Source organism: Suncus etruscus, chromosome 10, assembly GCF_024139225.1.
Source record: "Suncus etruscus isolate mSunEtr1 chromosome 10, mSunEtr1.pri.cur, whole genome shotgun sequence".
In the NCBI taxonomy this organism is placed as follows: domain Eukaryota; kingdom Metazoa; phylum Chordata; class Mammalia; order Eulipotyphla; family Soricidae; genus Suncus; species Suncus etruscus.
Window position 1 is genome coordinate 161,590 of NC_064857.1, and position 21,783 is coordinate 183,372.

At 35.5% G+C, this 21,783-nt stretch overlaps 1 protein-coding gene and 1 non-coding gene across 2 annotated transcripts in view; both read right to left on the minus strand.

Annotated features, from left to right (window-relative positions):
- Window positions 1–4,180: 4,180 nt before the first annotated feature.
- Window positions 4,181–21,783, minus strand: part of ST18 (ST18 C2H2C-type zinc finger transcription factor) — a 155,191-nt gene continuing 137,588 nt past the window's right edge. Inside the window, exons 17-19 of the mRNA XM_049782434.1 lie at window positions 13,385–13,488; window positions 8,469–8,612; window positions 4,181–4,395 (exon numbers count right to left, since the gene is read on the minus strand). Coding sequence (XP_049638391.1) covers window positions 4,255–4,395; window positions 8,469–8,612; window positions 13,385–13,488 — 389 coding nt within the window. The 3' untranslated portion in view covers window positions 4,181–4,254. The remainder of the gene's footprint in view (window positions 4,396–8,468; window positions 8,613–13,384; window positions 13,489–21,783) is intronic.
- LOC126021394 (U5 spliceosomal RNA) lies at window positions 17,266–17,381 on the minus strand. Its single transcript, XR_007499912.1, has one exon. It is a non-coding gene; the product is annotated as a U5 spliceosomal RNA (small nuclear RNA).

Here is a 21,783-nt window from a genome sequence, read left to right on the forward strand (position 1 = left end):
CCAAAAGAAAAGAACGGTCACCCATACTTCCCAAGTAGCTCTGTGGCATTCTAAGAAAGGTGGTGGTGCGAATTCTTTCTGCCTGAAGTACTGCAACACAAAACCACACTTGTGCCTTCTGACAAAAACTGTCCAGCTCTTTGACTTACACTTATCAAACTTCCAAGCCATCAAAATTATTTTAGGTCGGGCCTGGAGAGATAGCACAGCGGCATTTGCCACGCAAGCAGCCGATCCAGGACCAAAGGTGTTTGGTTCGAATCCCGGTGTCCCATAGGGTCCCCCGTGCCTGCCAGGAGCTATTTCTGAGCAGACAGCCAGGAGTAACCCCTGAGCACCGCCGGGTGTGACCCAAAAACAAAACAAAACAAAACAAAACAAAAAAACAAAAAAAATTATTTTAGGTCTATAAATTCTGGGCCAGGCGACATCCCAGTATTTTATAATAATGTGACCTTAAATCTGATAGGGAATTTATATTATAATCTACCAAGTTCAGTGAGCCTAATCAATGACACAGAAGGCTCATCTAGTACCAACCACAGCCCAGTAAAATAATCCCATTTGCTTTTGCATTGTACCAAACGAAATGAAGTGATTTTTTTTGTGCCTGAATGAGGCAGACTGCAGTGATGAATGGGAAATTGGAGACACGGCGAAGAGAAGGACACACTGGTGGTAGGATTGGTGTTGGACTGGTGTGAGATTGTATTATGAACAACTTGGTAAGTCATGATGTTATAATAAAACTTAAAAAGTCTGTAAAAGGCAAGTTAAGAACTTGATTGGGCAAATCTGCATTTTTGTGGCCCATTTTCACAGGGCTGTGTTATATACACATGTACAAAAATGTTCCCTCTCATTTCATATAAGTACTCTAGGCTGCAAGTTGATAAAACATCTACAAACAAATCTTTCCAGTGCATAATAAATTTTACTGCTTGTACAAATATTTTTGATGAATATAGTTATTTTGTGTGTAAGCTCAGTGTCAAGAAATGCCTTTCCTGCCTTTTTTTAGGAAAATCACATTTCCTTTTTGTCAAGTTGCTTTATTACATGGATTTTCATGAGGTTCTATCATTGGGTACAAATGACAGTATTCATAGAGCTATTCCTAGAGACCTGTGAAGAAATTAGAAAAGTAAATGAAGCTATTTTACATGGGATAGAAAAAAAGTTTTGATATCAAGAGTTAATTAATGTCTATTTAATTTGAGTTCAACTCTTTATGAGTATCCATATAATGGGAAGTACCCCTTGCCCACAGTAATTATGTAATTAGACCCAGCTGGGGACCTAAATCATAGGCAATATTGAATCACAGATAGACTATTGCTTTTTTCCTATATGCACCTATAATAAAGTATAATCCATATGTGAGACATCATTATAGATTTATGAAAAATGCTGCTATTAGAACAGGTTATATAGAATAGGTCAGAAAGGGAGAATGTAACATGCTCAAGAGAGTGAAGAGAGCCCCAGTATACAGTCCAGCATGAAAGTAGGAAATCCCCCATCTCACACTGGGAGATGTGGACAACATGTGCACGTGACATCTTGTGCATAGGATCCAGGAGCACATGCGCCTCAGGAAGTGAAATGCTTTTTTAACAGAACCACATTAGCAGTACTTTTGGTGCTGAAACTCTTGCTCAGAGTAGATTTTCAAGGTCAATGTGTGTCACAGGAAGGCATAATTGTGTTTGAGAAGGATCACAGCAAAACTCATTATCAATGTTTTATTTCCTACCATACACCAAATGTACAGCACTGAACACAATTTTGTTTCTTTGATGTAAGAAATATTAATTTTTGAAGAAACAGTATACAAACTACTTCAAATTAAAAAAAGCATACAATAGTGCCTTTGTGCTGTTTACAAAAAACCGAGTTTACAGTATCAATCATTAACATAGTTTAAAAGAAAAAAACTTCAGTGCACATTACAAAACACATCAAGTACAAAGGAGGCAAATAAATACAAACATACTTCACAAAACTTTCTGCTTAAACTATGCAAACACAAATAAATTAACCGGAAGCCTTAGTAAATTATAGCAATAAATACATATAGTGTGGTAAGAGATTTTCTTTAAATTAAATAAAATATATAACAAACGTTAAAATATTTAGCAAATTAAACTTTCGTCTTTGTGATAAATGAAGTCATTTGTATGCATCAAGTACTGTATAACAGAATGTTGCAAGTACATAACTTAAATAAAAATTTTTGCTTGGTGTCCTGTTGAGAGTAGAGAGCACATGTAGTAGCTCTCTTTTAAAAATGATTTTCAATTTTTATTATTATTTGTTGTTTTGGAGCCACACCCAGCAATGTTCATGGGTAACTTCTGGGTCTGTACTCAGGAATCCTGGTAGTGGTCTAGAGACCATTTGGGATGCTGGGTATTGAACCTGCTCTCTAGACCCCTAAAATCGATTTTTAAATAAACATCATTCCTACCTATAAAAGACATCTCATTTTTCACTAAGCTAAGAGTCCAGGGTTCAAATGAACCCCAAACCAAAGATAAGCCCACCTAACACATGATAATGATCATCACGGTGTCACGGAAGTGGAATTACTGCTGATATCACATTTAATTTGTGCAGGTAAAAGTAAATACAGTGAATCTATCAAGCTTCTGAGTGCCATCACATTCAAACTACATATACATGATGAGGCTAATAAAAATAAACACTTTTGTTAGTTATAACACAGAAAATTAAATCCACACTAAGTCACATGTTCATTTACACGGAGGCACACTGCACACCACATGTGTGCGCACCAAAAGGCAGTTTAGCTGGTTGTCTATACCTTTTTCTTAAAAAAAATAAATATAAAAAAACTTTTGAAACAATGCTGAACTTCTTTACAATCCCTGAAATAGACATCGCCTTCACTATAGCAACTACTAAACTCTGATTTGTCCAGAAATTCAAGAATGCAGGCTCAATTCTGTAGGTGTGTGTGTGTGTGTGTGTGTGTGTGTGTGTGTGTGTGTGTGTGTGTGTGTGTGTTTGTACTGTGTGTGCAGATGTGAATGTGTGTGCATACTTTGTAATACTTGAAGTTAGGGGGAGATTTTTCTAAATCAAATTTAAAATAGTCTTATTTCTTAGAATAGACAATATCTCCAGTGTTCAATTACTCAGATTAGGGTCCTATTGTTTTATTTCCCACATGTTACTATATTTGTCATTCCTTTCCAGTCAACTCAGTAAGATAAATGCTATTTCAGGGGGTATGGTACCTACAGAATTTTTCATTTGGACGTGTTTGTATTTGCTAAGAACATACCTAACCAATATTGTCATTTGTATGTTGTACCAACATATGGCAAGGAAGCCTGGTTGGTCACATCAAATTTTATTTCTTATCTTAAAATAAGAGTTGCCAACTCTAATTTTCAAAAAACAGAAAAAATATTCATAATAAAGGGGAACATATGGTTCTTTAAAACATTTAATAGAAATAAATTATATTAAATAAAACTTACAGCTCAGTAAAATACTTTGCAATTGCTGTATTTCATTATTGCTAAAATTTTTTGAATAGGCCTGTTTCCAATACACTGTGCTTCTGTGGGTGCTTTCTGACCACTAGGGCGCGCCATCTACCTTCCAAAGCCTTTCACACAGTTCACCGAACAGCCTAGTGAGCAAATTTACCATTTACAAATAGTAAGCCAGTGAAAGTTTGGGGCAGGACTGGAGGTGGAGTTGAGACTGTGCAACACAAATCAAATTAGACTTTAGTGCAGTCCTTACAGAAACATTTCCTTCATACTTTAATTTTTTTTCCATTTAAACCCAGAAAAATAAGTGTAATAGAATTTTCTATTTAAATTCAATTGCAAAATAAATAATAAACACTTTAAAAATATGGAGACTTCAAAATGCAATGAAAAGATAAAAACTCTTTGATTAGAAATAAATAAAATATAAAAATGTCACATTTATTTTATATATACTTTACCCCCCCCAAAAAAAACCCCCACACATCAAAAGAGTGCAATGAAGAAATTAAAGAAAACCATATGAAAATAAATAAGATCTAGTATTTGACTGCATTGCTCTAATCCAATGAGTCTATCATAACTTTTCATGCCAACTGGGGGAAAGTTAGTGCAATGTTGCAGCTGTAGATGCAATGTGGTGACCTCAAGTGTCCGCAGCTCAGGAGCAGTGCAGGTTCCATCTGTCTTTGCTGTTGGTTATTCCTGTAGCCTACGGGCTGTGCTCTTACACATGGATGCCCTTCACCGCCTGTTTGATGCTTTCCAGCAGAGCTTTGCATTCAGGTGAATAGTCCTGTTCCAGATTGCTGTACATGTCTGTGAGTGCATTTACATATGCTTCAAAATTCTGCTCACTGATAGGCCCCTAAGTGAAACAAAATACCTCAAATCAACCTTCAGGAAGTCCAGTAAACCCCAACATGTCTACAGTACTTTTAGTTTGGAGATTTCATTGGGTAGTCAGTATGGAGATAGTGGGTTGTAGTCAGTATTCTACACAGTTAGAGTTTGGGGAGATTGAGCCTGTGAGTTAACCATTATTTTATTCTTTTTTCTTTCCGTGACGCCCCCCCCTTTCTTTTTTACTTATTTTTATTGGGATAACATTTGGTGATGTCCAGTGTTTACTCAGGAATTATTCCTTGCACAGGGATTATATAGGGTACGAAGGATCAAATCTAGGTTGGCTGCATGCAAGGCAAGCATTCTACCCTCTGTACTACTTTTTCATCCCCTGTGTGAGCATTTATCTCCTTCTCTTAATTCAGTTAATAGGATGGATAGTGTGGTATACTCTGGGATAAAACAAGGCCCTTTTCTGACTTCAGAGCTGCTTCCCTCAAAGCTGCACTATTTCTCTAGAAATAGGCTTCACTTGCACATTCTTTTTTTTTTTTTTTTTTTTTTGGTTTTTGGGCCACACCCGTTTGATGCTCAGGGGTTACTCCTGGCTATGTGCTCAGAAATCGCCCCTGGCTTGGGGGGACCATATGGGACGCCGGGGGATCGAACCGCGGTCCGTTCCTTGGTAGCGCTTACAAGGCAGACACCTTATCTCTAGCGCCACCTTCCCGGCCCCTCACTTGCACATTCTTAACACAAAATGGTATTCTCTTTGCACAAGCTGAATGCTAGCAAATTTAGGGAGGAAGATTTTTGAATCTACTAGACAGTTTTATTAAAACTTTAAGATTTGATCAAATTTCTCACCAATAAGCATTCTAGTAGAAAAAATTCCTCTTTCATCTTCAACACTATTTTGTCCATTATTCTCTTGAGGTCTCACTCTATCTCTCATATTATGTTTCTTTCTTTCTTTCTTTCTTTCTTTCTTTCTTTCTTTCTTTCTTTCTTTCTTTCTTTCTTTCTTTCTTTCTTTCTTTCTTTCTTTCTTTCTTTCTTTCTTTCTTTCTTTCTTTCTTTCTTTCTTTCTTTCTTTCTTTCTTTCTTTCTTCATTCATTCATTTGTGCTATGTAAAAAGTGTAATTCCTAAATTTGAAGATTATGCTTTGGCTAATCAAATACTGATCTAAATTATTATTAATGCCATCTTACACATTAGTTCTGTTTTAAGTTTGTTCTTGTCTGCTGTCTTTAAGTTGCTTTCCATAGATTTTATCTGAAATAGAAATAACCTGAGAATTTGAGAGGCCTTAACTATGTCAATTTCTTCTTGTAGAGCCTTGTAACTCAACTAGAAGCAGATAGCAGATAACAGAGAGGGAAAGACCTATTTGACTTGTGTTATCTTTGGTAACTTGATTTTTGACCCTCAATTTCTTTAGCTGTAGTATGACTGTACCAGGAAATGAATTTAAGTTTCCAATGAAAAACATGTACACTAACAAGCCTTTGAGATATTTCCAGTATGGGAATGCCAATGTGTGAACATCAATGTTATCAGCCTCCAAATCAGACACGAGAATGCCGTGTATATCAGTATACAAGGTGAACGTTACCTTATAAGGGAACTTAGCTTTATGATATTGGTGAAAGAAAAAACTCTTAGGGGCACATTTTGAAATTTGAGTTAGATAAATAGTAATAATATTTTGTTATATTTATCTTAATATTAACCATAAATAATGTTTCCCTTTGAATTCATTATTAATTTTTAAAAATTATTAATTTAAAATTGCAAAGTCATATTTAGAGTTTGTTAAAACAGGACTTTGATCAGGGAAAGGATTTGTTGCTTATAGTAAAATCAATCATATTTGTTTATTAAATTTACTAAATTGCTGCTTTTGTTTTGCCACATCTCACAGTTTTCAGGGACTTCCAGGATATGGTGAGGTTTTGGAGATCAATACAGAAAACCTTCAAATAAAATATACACTCTATCGTTTCATTGTTTCTTTAAGAGGACCATTCAATAGATAAAAGTTAGAAAACCTTTCTAAATGCACACATGGATGAAATTCATTTAGCAAGAGACTCTTAAGGGAATTTTTTGGTCACAGTTGTCAGTGCTCAAGGATTATTTCCAGTTTGGGGTTGTTTCTCAGCCGTGATCATGGTGCCAGGAATTGAACTGAAGTTTCTTACATGCAAAGCATGCCTACAATCCTATGAAGTGTCTCCCAGGCCCAAGAACCTCATTTTTTGTTCCTATGAATTTTAAGTAGTTTCTAAATTCTCAATGGATGTTTATATTTAGGAAATGAGGGTATATATGTTATATATTAAATGAGTAATACAATTATGTATCAAATATTTATATTAAATACAAAATTTTATTAATATATTTTATTAAATATATTAGCTATATATTAAATATTTTACATAAATATATATTAAAACCTTTTTTTCACTTTTTTACGTCTTTTTGACTTTTTTTTCTTTATTTAAACATCTTGATTACATAAATGATTGTGATTAGGTTTCCGTCATGTAAAGAACACCCCCTTTACCAGTGCAGCATTCCCACCACCAATGTCCCTAATCTCCCTCCGTCCCACCCCAACCCCGCCTGTACTCCAGACAGGCTTTCCAGTTCCCTCATTCATTCACATGATTATGGTAGTTCTCTGTGTAGTTATTTCTATAGCTGCACTCACCACTCTGTGGTGAGCTTCATGAAGTGAGCTGGAAATTTTAGCCCTCCTCTCATTGTCTCTGAGGATTGTTGCAAAAATGACTTTTATTTTTCTTAAAACCCATAGATGAGTGAGACTATTCTGCATCTCTCTCTCTCCCTCTGACTTATTTCACTCAGCATGATAGATTCCATGTACATCCATATATAAGAAAATTTCATGACTTCATCTCTCCTGATGGCTACATAATATTCCATTGTGTATATGTACCACAATTTCTTTAGCCATTTGTCTGTTGAAGGGCATCTTGGTTGTTTCCAAAGCCTGGCTAGTGTGAATAGTGCTGCAATTAATATAGGTGTGAAGAAGGGGTTTTTGTATTGTATTCTTGTGTTCTTAGGGTATATCCCTAGGAGTGGAATAGCTGGGTCGAATGGGAGCTCAATTTCCAGATTTTGGAGGAATCTCCATATCACTTTCCATAGAGGTTGGACTAGACGGCATTAAAATCTTGGAGGGGCAGTTTGTGCCACACCTGGCGGTACTCAGGGGTTACTCCTGGCTGTCTGCTCAGAAATAGCTCCAGGCTGGCACGGGGGACCATATGGGGCGCCAGGATTCGAAACAACCACCTTTGGTACTGGATCGGCTGCTTGCAAGGCAAACACCACTGTGCCATCTCTCCAGCCCCTAAAATCTTTTTTTTTTTAAGAAAGTAGGGACAGTGGGTAATAAAATTAAGAGGACTTTTATCCATTTGTTTGTTTTGGGCCACACCTGGCAATATTCAGGAGTTACTCTTGGCTCTCTGCTCAGAAATTATTCCTTGCAGGCTTGGGATGCAGGGATTAAATTTGGATCAGAAACATGTAAGGCAGGCACCCTATCTGCTATGATATCTCTTCGGCCTCTGAACAAAGATATTTAATTTATTTTGTACTTTGTATTTTACATACGGCAAACTTAAGAATGCTTTTCATATTTAGTAAATAGAAGTCACTAAGGTAAAAATGCTTGACAGTCTTTGAATTGAGTGGATGACGTAGTGGAGCTATCTGATATTTTTTAAGTCGTATAAAGTTTGCTTTTCAAACAACATTTTACCAAGTATCTTTGACCTCCAACTTTTGTTATTGTCTCATAAATAAAATAAGCTTCAAGTAAACCCGCATCTTTAAATTACTTCTATAATATCAAAGCTTTTAGGCATTCATGCAATATAGATGAATGTATCTATTATACTCCCATAGATAACATTTGCAAGGCAGACACTGAATTTTAGTATGTCTGCTACTGCTTAGAGTTCTCCTCAAAGCTGGGTTCTCCTGACTGACATTCATATTGGTGATTGCAAGCAGTTAGTGGAGAGGTCAGATCTGGCTTTGGCCTTGAACTTACCATCTGTGGGAGCTGAATGTCAGCAAGACTTGAAATGAGAGCTTGGCTTAGACCTGCCAGCTCCTTCAGCAGGCTTTCATTGTTCTGTTCTATAAGTTTGTTCTCCTCTTCTATTGTCTTCAAGTTGCTTTCCATAGATGTTATCTAAAATAAAAATAACTTGAGAATTTGAGAGGCAAAGTTTGGAAATAGTACAAAAGACTTTTCTCTGAAAGAAAATGCATTTAGCTGAATAAAAAGGCTGAGGCCTGTAGAAACTGTAACTTACTCTCCAAGTTACAAGTCCATCAAGTCGATTTAAATTTTGGAATCACATTCTCAAATTATCTTCAGCCCAAATTTTCCCTCAAATTGAGATCTATTTCTCTATCTACCTCAGAATGGAGGTTTCAGGCTCAATACATTCAGGAGCAAACCCCTGATTTATCTAAACCTCCACAGGCTTTATTTATTTATTAGTTAGTTTGTTTATTTATTTATTTTTGGTTCTTGGGTCACACCTGGTGGCGCTTAGGGGTTATTCCTTGATCTTAGCTCAGAAGTCACTCCTGGGAGTCTTAGGGGACCATATGGGATGCCAGGAACAAACCACTGACCCTCCTGCATTGGCTGCATGCAAGAAAAATGCCCTACGGCTGTGCTATCTCTCCGGTCCCTCTCCTGGCTAATACTGTCCTCTCTCTATTTTCATTTACAACAACTTGAGTGTTTCTCAAGTATGTCTTTCTTTTTTTTTTTTAAAGTTTTTATTGTTCCTTTTTTTTAAATATATAAATATTTAAGTACCATGATTACCAGCATATTTGTAGTTGGGTTTCAGTCATAAACAGAATGCCCCCCTTCACCAGTGCAAAAAGCTCTATCTTTCTATCACAATAAAATTCATGGTATTTCTCCTTCAAAATATTCAGAAAGGGACAATGGATCCCATTAAATTGCTGTCCCCCTAAGCCTAGCCACCAGTGACTGGGCTTAGTTTTCCCTGCATCTGATTTTACCCCAGAAAATATCTTCTTGGTTCTTCAATGCAAATGGTAATATGAATCGTTCAAAGCATAGTCAGAATATAAGTTAAATTTAGTCATATTATTCCTTGGCTCAAAACCTCATCACAGATGTATGAATATTCAGAATAAATTTTTTTTAAAAATTTCATAGGATACTCTGTGTGTTCATTATATCTGGGTCTCATTTATCACCACAGCTTGTTAACCTGAGGCCACATGGTATTATTTCCTATGATCTTGGGTCTTTTCAATATTTAGGGATTTTGCAATTGCTGTCTTTGTTATTAGAACTATTTCTCTACTTGTTTAGTGAGGGCTTCTGATGTCTTAAATATTTGCAAAAGGCATTCTTTTTCCTGAAACCCAAGGTAGCAATCCTAATTTATAGAGGATTCTCCATAACTTCTCAAAATTCCTTCTTGTATAAAAAATATTACATCACTGATATTTAAAAAAACAATTACTCCTTCTTCTAATATTGAACCTCAATGAAATAACAGAACTTCACTTGTTTTTTTAAATATTAGTTACATTATTTAAACACCATGGATACAAGGTTGTTCAAAAAACCAATTGTAGTTTATTTTTTAACAGATACCAAGTTATTCATGATAGAGTTTCAGTCATGCAAGGTACAACATTTCACAAGTGCACATTTCCTACCAAAAATATCCCCAGTTTCCCTACTGCCCTCCTCCTCCCTGTCTATTATCAGTTTTCTTCTTCCTCTCTCTCTCATTCTCTCTCTCTCTCTCTCTCTCTCTCTCTCTCTCTCTCTCTCTCAGATTCTCACTTCCTTTCTCCCATCACCCACTTTTAGACACTGTGGTTTGAATTATTATTACTGAAGGGTATTCTATTTATCATTTTATCTCATTTCAATTCTTGTCCAGAGTGATTATTTACAACTATCATTATCATAATGGACCCTTCTCTACCCTAATTGCATTGTTCCATACCATGGACTAATATTCCTGGATTTTATGTATATTGTCTTTGATTGACATTAGCACCACACTGTCTTTTGTTTCTTATATCCCACAAATGAGTAAGACAATTTCATATCTATCCCTAACTCTCTGACTCATTTTGCTCAACATAATACTCTCCATATCCATCCATATATGAGCAAATTTCATTTTCCTAATAGCTGTGTAGTCCATTGTGTAGATGTACTAGTTTCATTTTTTGAGCACTTGGGTTGTTTCCAGATTTGGATTATTGGGAATAGTGTGTGAATAACATAGGACTACACAGGGCTTTGCTACATGTGTTTTTGGGCTCCTAGAGTATATTCCTAGGAATGCAATTGCTGGGTAATATGCAAGCTTAGTTTCTAGTTTTTTTTTTAAAGAATATTTTTACAAAGGCTGGACTAGCCTACAAAGTTATTTTATTTCTACATTCCCACTTTTTCTGCATCAGCATTGATTGTTCTTGATCTTTTGTGGTTTGTGTCACTTTCTGTGGTATGAGATGATGTTTCAATGATGTCTTCATTTGTATATTCATGAATTTAATCATATGGAGAATATTTTCAAGTGCCTTTTGGCTCTTGTATTTCTTCTTTGAGTAAATGTCCATTCATTTCTTCTCCCATGTTTGAATGTGGTTAGATGTTGTTTTACTGCTAAGCTCTACCGCTGCCTTGTATATCTTGAATATCAGATGGGTATTGGGTCAATAGTTTCTCTCATTCTGTAGGTAGTCTTTGTATCCTAGTCACTATCACATTTGAGGTTCAGAAGCTTCTGAGTTTAATGTAGTCTCTTTTGTTTATCTTTGCTTCCACTTGGTTGGCCAGTGGTCCTTCACCCTGAATATGCCTTTAGCTTCAATGCCATGAGTGTTTCCTCTATGTATTTCAAGGTTTCAGGGATTATATAAAAGTCTTTAATCTTGATTGGAGTTTTGTGCTTGGAGTTAAAGAGGGGTCAGAGTTCACAGTTTTGCATGTAGTTGACCAGTTTTCGCAACACCACTTGTTGAAGAGGCTTTCCTTTGCTCCACTTCATATTTATTTCTTCTTTATCAAAGATTAATTAAGGGTTTTGTGTTATTTTAATATAAATTAAAGAGTCCTAATGTTGGTGTGGGGATGGTGAGGTTTTTCTTAGCTAGGCCCAGCTCCTGCAGCCCCTATGGGCCTGGCAGGTCTAAAGGTTGCAGGATGAGGGCGGAGAGATTCACAAGGCAGTCAGATAAAGCTCCAGGAGTCAGCCAGCTTTATTTCAAAGTCCCTACTGCCATGTACACTTCCTCACATGGCCTCTATACTAAGCCTTTTCCTAGCAGCTACTTCTCTACTCATTCTGGCTCCCTGGGCCTCTGTCTCCCTTTCAGCTGCTCTTTCCAGGCTTCCTAACTGGCTTCCAGGCTGACTAACTCCCTTTGTTGAAGCTACTGCTGCTGCTTTTTTGATGAAACACATTTGCTGATGCTGAATCTGAAGCAGAATCTGTTGAATCTCGCTGTTGATTTTCACTTCTGCCCCTGGCTTCTGCTGATCTTCACTTCTGCCTATTCTCGTTTCTGCTACTCACTTCTCTCCAGCTCTCCTTCTTAATCCCTCTCTTCCCCCAAGTCAGCCTCCTTTACCTGCCCATTCCAGGTTTAAAGTTGAGTAAAGTGATGCATCTCATCTTCTTTTGCCCAAGGTTTGCTTTCGATATTTGTGGAGGCTCATTATTCCATGTTAATTATAGGAGCGTTTAATCATTTCTTCAAAAAAATGTGACGGATATCCTTACAGGGGTTGCATTAAATATTTACAGTGCTTTGGGAAGTATTGCTATTTTAATGATGTTTATCCTCCCAATTCTTTAGCTGGGAATGTCTTTCTATTTCCTTGTGCCCTCTTTTATTTCTTGAAGCAACGTTTGTAGTTTTCTTTGTATAGGTCTTTCATTTATTTAGTTCAATTGACTCCAAGGTACTTGATTTTTCTGAGGCATGATTGTGAATGGGATTTTTAAAAAATATTTTTCTTTCATTTTGTATATAGAAAAGTCATAATATTTTGCTGTTAATTTCTAGTCTGTACAAATCTACTGTTTCTAGTAGCTTTTATTTTTAATAAAGTCTGTAGGATTTTCTAATTATAATATGTCATTTGCAAACAGTGAGAGCTTGACTTTTTCCTTTCTTTTTATTTTTTTCTTTTTTTTGATGGGTGGGGATGTGAAGGGGTGCGAGGTGTGGAGGGATGTGGAGGGATGTAGAGGGATGTGGAGTGCAAAGTGTCTGAAGTGGGGTGCGGGATATGGAGGGTCTGAAGTGGGGTGGGGTATGGAGGGTCTGAAGTAGGGTGCAGGAATCTGCCTTATTATCTTTTTAAGTCCCTGATACAAGGGAAAAAACGTCAGGTGTAGTATTAACCATTGAAGAAGTCCATGTACATACTCTGCTTCTCTCTGTCAGCGTTCTGCCTCCCTAGAGGGCTATCTGTGTAGTAGTTTAGTGTACAGACTTGTGAACAGCTGCCCTCCTCTCGGCTCAGCCTAGTTTTATTGTCCTGTTTCTTTGATTTTTAATTGTTTATTTGTAAAGTCGTCCTACTCTTTCCTTACTACTCGAAACTCGTATCATAGTTTTCCATTCTGTTTGTGAGCTCTTTTACCTGTATCCCCAAAGGGTCACTGTATTCTGTATGAATGCATGGCATGATACAACTAATTTAAGAGTCTTTTATAAAAATAAAGTTTGCATTAACTAAAAAAAAACCATTGAAGAATAGGCTAATCTATTCATATTCATAATAATCACATAATCATCAAATTCTTCTTAGCAGTCATTGTAAGATATTGGTACATTGTTCAGTATAAGGTCTAGCATTTTAAATTTTGTATTACCCCAATAACCATGATTTTGATAAAAGAAATACTGACATTTTCTGTTTATATTGTTTACCTGTGTCTGAAGTTTCATCATATCTGCTTCAATTTTAAGGTTTGATTCATTTAGTTCCTTTATTTCTTCATCCAAATGCTTAATTTCTTCATCACTCTCTCTTCCTATAAAAAGAATTTTAGTTAAACATAATATGATATAAATATAAATTTTAATACATTTATATTAAATGTGGTTTCTGAAGTAAAAATTAGTCACATGCAAGGCAAGGCCTTACCCACTGTACTATCTCTCAGGCCCTCACGTTTTCTTTTTCAACTCTATATCTAGGAGACACACTCCACTATGCATTTTCAAATAAGAAGGTACAACCCTTTGCAGAGACCAAGCTTATATAAGTGATACATAAATAAATATAAAATATTCTTATCTTATATGCTGGGAGAAAAGTGAATAAATAAATTATGTTAAGTGTTAATCTAGTGGGACTTTATTGAACATTATTGGAGTCAGAGTTATGAGCTAGCAGGTGAATTGGAAGTTTTTTTTTTACATTAATTTAAACAAGGAATAAATGAAATCTAGGAGTAATAACATACATTTAAACTTTGAAAGCTTTTCTTGCCTTGTTTCTGAATGTGGGTAACATACTCACATATAACTTATTTTCTTTCTCATAAAACAGGCATAAATATATATTGTTGAGAATAAATTCAAAGTTCTGAACATATAGCAGTAAGTGCCCCACATGGCAATCAATTCTTAGAAATCAAGAAATTCTGAAGAGGTAGTAAAGTTCTGAGGATGCCATAAAACCAAGGAAAGGATCTGAGGGGACACTTTGTCACTGGAGTTTCACCAGGGTCTGCTCTTGCCCATAGAATGCTGGACCTCAAACACCCTCCCTTAACTAAAGAAGATTCAACTAGAGCAAAAGCCAGGAATGGACCATCAAAGAAGACCATCAATTACACTCAACACCCTAGCTTGGCAATTGCCCTAGTAACCATCCTGGATTCTCATGTAGGTAGAAAGCCTCAGAAGGGGCATCGTTGGGAGAAGTCCTACAAGATTCAAGTTAGAACAAAGGAGTGGCACACATGTGTGTTTCCAGCCCATGCACAAAATCTGCATGTACATGTTCCCTGAGGCTCCCCTCTCAAGATGTGGACTTTTATATCTTTACTCTCAAATGAGTACTAGGGCTCTCTTCATCTTGGAAATCATTTTCTGTGAGGGAAGACAACAGACCTGAAAGATCTAGGACTGATTTTCCTTTTCTGCAAAAGGCAATTCATTGCTCTAGCCTGAGTCCAGGGATCCCTGAGTCTGGTGTGTGTGTGTGTGTGTGTGTGTGTGTGTGTGTGTGTGTTGTGTGTGACTCTCTCCTGGCAGAACAAATGGATGTCAAATAGGACTTGATGTCTGCCTGGTAGGGACTTAATGTCCCTGCTTTGCAGGGACACACCACAGACTTCATCAGCCTAGATATATCCAGCTACCCTCAGGTTGAAAGAAGTAGGGAGAGATAAAGCCACATCTCGGGACTTCAACCTCTCTCTTCCCCACTTCACATAAGTCACCCAAGGAGGGACCCTACAGCATCAGTCAGCTCTTAATTAATGTGTTATTTTCCCATCACTATTTTATAAGAAAAGGAATATATTTTAAAGATCTTTAAAAGTTGAGACCTACGGCTCAGTTTAAAGATGCCAGAAGCCAGATTTAAGGTAATCATAAAAATCCAGAATGATAAATAAAAGTGAGGAGATGATAATTAAGAGGCATAATTGTAAAGTTTCAATATGATCAATTTCATAATAGGATGAAATTATAATATTTTGTTTTCTTTTAGGGTGTTTTGGTTGTTGTCTTTGTTCATTTACTTTGGTTTGTAGGGACACCTAGACTCTGTTTAGAGACCACTCTAGGTAGTTTCTGGGGACCAAATGCAATGAAGACTGGGATAGAACCTGATCTTCAGCATGAACTGGCTGTTCCTTAACTTTGAATTAATTACCGCTCCAGCCCAAATTGAGTTTGAAAGAAAACTTATATATTCCTGTTGTCACTACTCTGAAAACAGTGACACCTACTAAAGATGAACTCTATTTGCTCTCTGATCTAATATATATATTAGACATACACCAGAGTTGTAGAAGTGCAAAAAGAGACTTGCAGAGGTATACATAGCATACTTTACAATTTATAGGTCCCTATCCCCAAACAACTTATATGACTTTAATATAATGTCAAAAATTACAGCCTAAACATTTAAATATAATATTAAAACACAAGTAATATATATACATATAGGTCATTAGTATTATATTGAAAGCAAATAACTACTTATAAAAACAGATTATAAGAATTTGTCCCCCTAACAAAACATCCCAAGGATACTACATTCCTCTACATAAGATATTTTATAAATTAAGATGCAAATGGTTTGCAAAATGCAACCTGGAAGGAATAATATTGCAGGAAAGAATAGAATCAATAACATAATCTTCCAGCAACACAAATGCACCAGTCTTGTATAGAATATGACTGCTTAGAGTCTTTTATATGTAAGAACAAGGGCAAAATTAGAATATGAAATAGTCAGGATTTTATGCTATACTTTTAAGGGTTTCTAATGATCAATTCTGTAAATACCCCAGCCTCTGATATTCACTGCCCTACTGTACATTCACTCAAACAATGTAAGCCTAGGCTGGGAGCTATATGGTACTGTAGAATACCATCTTGAGAGTCATCAAGACCTCTCATGGCTGCTCCTGTGATCCTGAAGGTTGGATAGTCCATGCCCATCTGTCTCCTTTTTCTTGCCACATTCTTTGTGACCAGCCTAGCTGAGGCTGCAGGACCTACTTGGCTGAATTCATAACAATGAGTTATACACAGATTAATGAAATGTGTGTACTGAGACTGATCCAACACTACATTATTTTATTACTATGTTCTTTCATTACTATAATTAAGTAAAAAGTAATATAAAGTAAACAACTAAAATAACAGTTGAATACATTTTAATATGAATTCAATGCTATCACACAACTACCAAAAAAAAAAGAGACAATGCCAATGATCTAACACCACACTAATGGAACTATAATATCTGCTACATAGATACTTTGCACCTGAACACTGTTTTTGGAGAATTGTAGCACATTTGGTGTCATATTTTATATATTTTATATATAAATATATAAATATATTTATATATTTTATACACTCGGAGAAGAATTTTCTCTCAATTCACTGAATTTAAATTGCAGAAAGGTAAAGTTCTTTCAACAAACTCAACAAACTTTAGATGTTGAAATTGGCATTGAAAAAATATTTTGAATGCTATTTGTACTTAATTTTTTCTTATTTAAGCAAAGGGAACTTCAATTGCTATAGTTCTTTTATATAGTATTATTTTTCATATCTTTTGCAATAAGATAATTCATGGAATATTGTTTTCTTACATTACATATGCTGAGGCAGACAACAAGGAAAACAATATGAAGATAAAGTATGAAGATCTCTGATGGAACTAGGCAGGATATTATGAGGATTTTTACCGAGGGTGTTTCAGTGAATTAATCTGAGAATTTACCGTAAAAAAAAAGAAAAAGGTGGATTTTACATGAAAGTGAGATGAGAATTCTAGTCTAAAATAGAGATGGAGGAAGCAGAAAGCATAAGATCCTTGGTGGCTAATGAATAGGGAGTTGTTATTTGAAACTCAAGTGACAGTGAGAGAAGGCAGTAGGAGAAATTTGTGGGGAGTCTTAGTAATTTTGCTTATACCAAATACAAGAGAATCAATGAAAGGGTAAGCTGTACTTTTATAAGCCTATTCAGATTTTCTTATTTAAATTTACTTAATTCTCTTTACTTTTAATAGTTTTACACTTGTAGATTTTACCTTTTGTGTAAATATATATTTTTGCCTTGTCAAGACAAGGCCTTGAAAAATTAGTTTAAAACTCAGATTTGTTCCTCTCCATGGATATCTTTAGTAAAAGGCAAAAGATTCATGCGATCTGAAGAGAAACCAGAGTGTGCAAAAATATATTAACACAGAATAAAAAATTTAAAATTAAAAATCCTAAAAATATTAGCAAAGAATTTTAAAGTTTTATTTATAATATGCAAGTCATGATAATAACAATAATATCCTAGTACAAAATAAAATTTGATAGAATATATTTTAGATGCCAGAGATTTATTTATGTACATGATAATACATATTTACTAGATCTGATGCCCTCTAGTTATGGAAGATGGAATAAAAGAAGTGGACTCAGGATAAATCTATATGACAATTTGCAATATTTGTGATGGATTGGAGGAAGGGTATGTGAGAGAGGGGAGGGACCATGGACAACTGCCTGAGCAGCTGGATGATAATGATGGTATTTCTAAGAAAGAGAACAGTCAGGATGGTTGTATGTTATATGTTATAGATGCTTGTAAAAAAAAAGTTGACCTTGGCTCATGAGACTCTGGGTTTATGTTATTGAAATCTAATTTAAGGCATGCTTCCCTGATGAAGATACATAATCAAGTCTCTTAACCCAAATAGTAATTTTGAAGTGAGAGAGAACTTAAAAATCTGGACATTGTCATAGCAGCTTATAATAAAAGATGGTCCAAAAATTTTCATGAAATGATTAAATAGATTAAATGATTAAATCATTTCATTTAGATTTCTAGCATTTGGAAAGATATTTCAACCACAGGAACAAATTAAGTCAATCTTTAATTGTTTTATAATTACCTCATCAACTCAAACTACTCTAATAGCTCTTTGTCACACTCAGGTTTTAAGAGACTTCCCACTTCTCAGCAAAATATTTGCTATTGAGAATAGTTGAAAGAATACCACAGGTTTTTAATTTCATTCTGTACTTGCAAATATTATATTTGATTAAAAAGTAGCAAGGTAGATACATTTGCTATCTCATTTTGAATGAAATAAAACAATAAGTATTAAGTGGTAGCAATAAGTCAAGCATAAACTTTCTATCTTCAGCATTTGTTCTCTGAGATGAAAAAATATGTTTTAAAATGTGACTCTCTTATGGAGCCAAATATAATGCTACTTTTTCATGTATATATTTATCTCTTTATATATTTACAAGAAAATATAAGTCTAGCTAGGTATGTCTGATCAAAGAATCTATATACACTTCCCACTAAATATTCTTTTATTCCTGAGTCACACTTGGTGCTCAGAGATAAATCCTGGCTCTCTGTTCAGTAATCATCTCTGTGAGGGCTGGGATGGGAAAGAGGATTCTGGGATCAAAACCAGGGTTGCATGCAAAGAAAGTGTCTTACCCACTGTACTATTATTTCACTACCCTACTAAAACTTTTATTGAGTTTTTATTCAATGATACATTGCTCTGTAGTGTTTACATATTTATAGTTTTATTCAGGAGCCAGAGACTTAGGCATTCAGAGACTCACTGTTACAGATATATTATATATTGTAATATATAATATACATATATAAGTATATATGTATATATACTATATATCTAAATCACATAGCCAACAGTGCTTTAAAGTCCAAAATATATCACTTAAACTTATATAGTAGGTTGTTTGCCTTGCACGTGGCCGATCCAGGATGGACATTGGTTTGATCCCTGACGTCTCATATGGTCCCCCGAGCTAGGAGCGATTTATGAGCACATAGCCAGGAATAACCCCTGAGCATCAAAGGTTGTGGCCCAACCCCACCCCCCAAAAAAGAAGACAGGTTGGAATGTAGGAAGGAACATAGGAACACTGGTGGAAGAAAGTTGACACTGGTGGAGGGATCAGCGCTAGAACAGTTATGGTTGAAACTAAATTATGAATAGATATGTAAATCATGCTGCTTTAATATTTAAAAAATTAAAAATAACAAGAATAAATAAAAGATAATATGTTTTCATTTAATAATTCTGATTCACTTGGTACTAATATTTATGTAAATAAAGAATATATAATTCATACTAACATTGAAAAAAGATCAGACCACAATTTGGGAAAGCAAATATAGAGTGTTTCTGAAATTTACCTCTGTCAAAAAAGTGATTATGACTATTTAACATCTCCACTATTTTTCTGTTACTGCAAGTGATAGATAGATAGCTATATATACATATATATATGCAGTTACCATATGCATATACTTGCAATTTCCATGGCAGATGCTATCAGTTTTTAACAGGCCTTTACATATGATCCTTTTCCATTTACAGTAATATCCTATTGTATTTAAAATTCTATTATGTTTCTATAAAAATAAAACATTTATATTTGTTTTAAAGACTAAAAATCTTTTTTTGTGTGTGGTTTTTGGGCCACACCTGGCAGTGCTCAGGGGTTACTCCTGGCTCCATGCTCAGAAATTGCTCCTGGCTGCCATGAGGGACCATATGGGACTTCGGCATTTGAACCGATGACCTTCTGCATGAAAGGCAAACGCCTTACCTCCATGATATCTCTCCGGCCCTGACTAAAAATATTACATAGGATAAACTAATGCAAATATAAATATTTTAGTCATTAAAGCATTGAAGAGAATGAACAGCTATAAAATCATGTGAAAATACTTAAGGCATGATAATTTTCTATCGGAAGAACTAGAAGAATCTACTTAAAGTAAAAACTTGTATAAGTAGATCATTGAAGATAACTTTACTGATCCCTGCAAAGAATAGAAAAATGCAAGCAATAATTAAGGACAAGTAATGATTTCAAAAATAAAAGTGACTATTTTAATAATGATAAGAATAAAGTATATAAAATAAATTGTTCTAAGGTTAATGCACATTTTTAAATAATATTTTTTATTTAAACACCTTGGTTACAAACATGATTGTGGTTGGGTTTCAGTCGTATAAGATGACACCCCCCATCACCAGTGTAGCATTCCAATCACCAATGACCCAAAAATACCTCTTTCCATCCCCGCCCCCACCTGTACTCTCGACAGGCTTTCTATATCCCTCATATATTCTCATTGTTAGGATAGTTCGCAATGTAGTTATTTCTCTAACTAAACTCATCACTCTTTGTGGTGAGGTTCATGAGGTCAGCTGTAACGTCGAGCCCTCTCCTCTTTTGTCTCTGAAAATTGTTGAGACATGTCTTTCATTTTTCTTAAAACCCATAGATGAGTAAGACCATTCTCCATCTTTCTCTCTGACTTATTTCACTCAGCATAATAGATTCCATGTACATCCATGTATAGGAAAATTTTATAACTTCATCTCTCCTGATGGCTGCATAATATTCCACTGTGTATATGTACCACAGTTTCTTTAGCCATTCATCTGTTGAAGGACATCTTGGTTGATTCCAGAGTCTTGCTATGGTAAATAGTGCTGCAATGAATATAGGTGTAAGGAAGGGGTTTTTGTATTGTATTTTTGTGTTCCTAGGGTATATTCCTAGGAGTGGTATATCTGGATCATATGGGAGCTCAATTTCCAATTTTTGGAGGAATATCCATATCACTCTCTAGAAAGGTTGAACTAGTCGGCATTCCCACCAGCAATGGATAAGAGTTTCTGTCTCACCACATCCCCGCCCACACTGCTTGTTATCATTCTTTGTGATGTGTGCCAATCTCAGTGGTTTGAGGTGGTACCTCATATTTTTGGTTTGCATCACCCTGATGATTAGTGATGTGGAGCATTTTTTCATGTGCCTTTTGGCCATTTGTATTTCAAAGTGTCTGTCCATTTCTTCTCACCATTTTTTGATGGGATTAGATGTTTTTGTCTTGTAGAGTTTTGTCAGTGCCCTGTATATTATGGATATTAGCCCCTTATCTGATGGGTATTGGGTGAATAGTTTCTCCCACTCAGTAGGTGGCTCTTGTATCCCTGGCACTATTTTCTTTGAGGTGCAGAGCTTCTCTGATTAATATATTCCCATCTATTAATCTCTACTTTCATTTGCTTGGAGAGTGCCATTTTCTCCTTGAAGATGTCTTAGGTCTCAATGCCATAGAGAGCTATGCCTACGTGTTGTTCTATGTACCTTATGATTTCAGGTCTGATATTGAGGTCTTTAATTCATTTGGATTTTATCTTCCTACATGATGTTAGCTGGGGGTCTAAGTTCACTTTTTTGCAAGTGGCTAGCCAGTTGTGACAACACCACTTGTTGAAGAGGCTTTCTTTGCTTCATTTAGGACTTCTTGCTCCTTTATCAAAGATTAGATGATTGTATATCTGGGGAACATTCTATGAGTACTCAAGTCTATTCCACTGATCTGAGGGTCTGTCTTTTTCCAAAACCATGCTGTTTTGATAACTATTGCTTTGTAATACAGTTTAAAGTTGGGGGAAAGTAATTCCTCCCATATTCTTTTTCCCAATAATTGCTTTGGCTATTCGAAGGTGTTTATTGTTCCAAATGAATTTCAAAAGTGCCTGATCCACTTCTTTGAAGAATGTT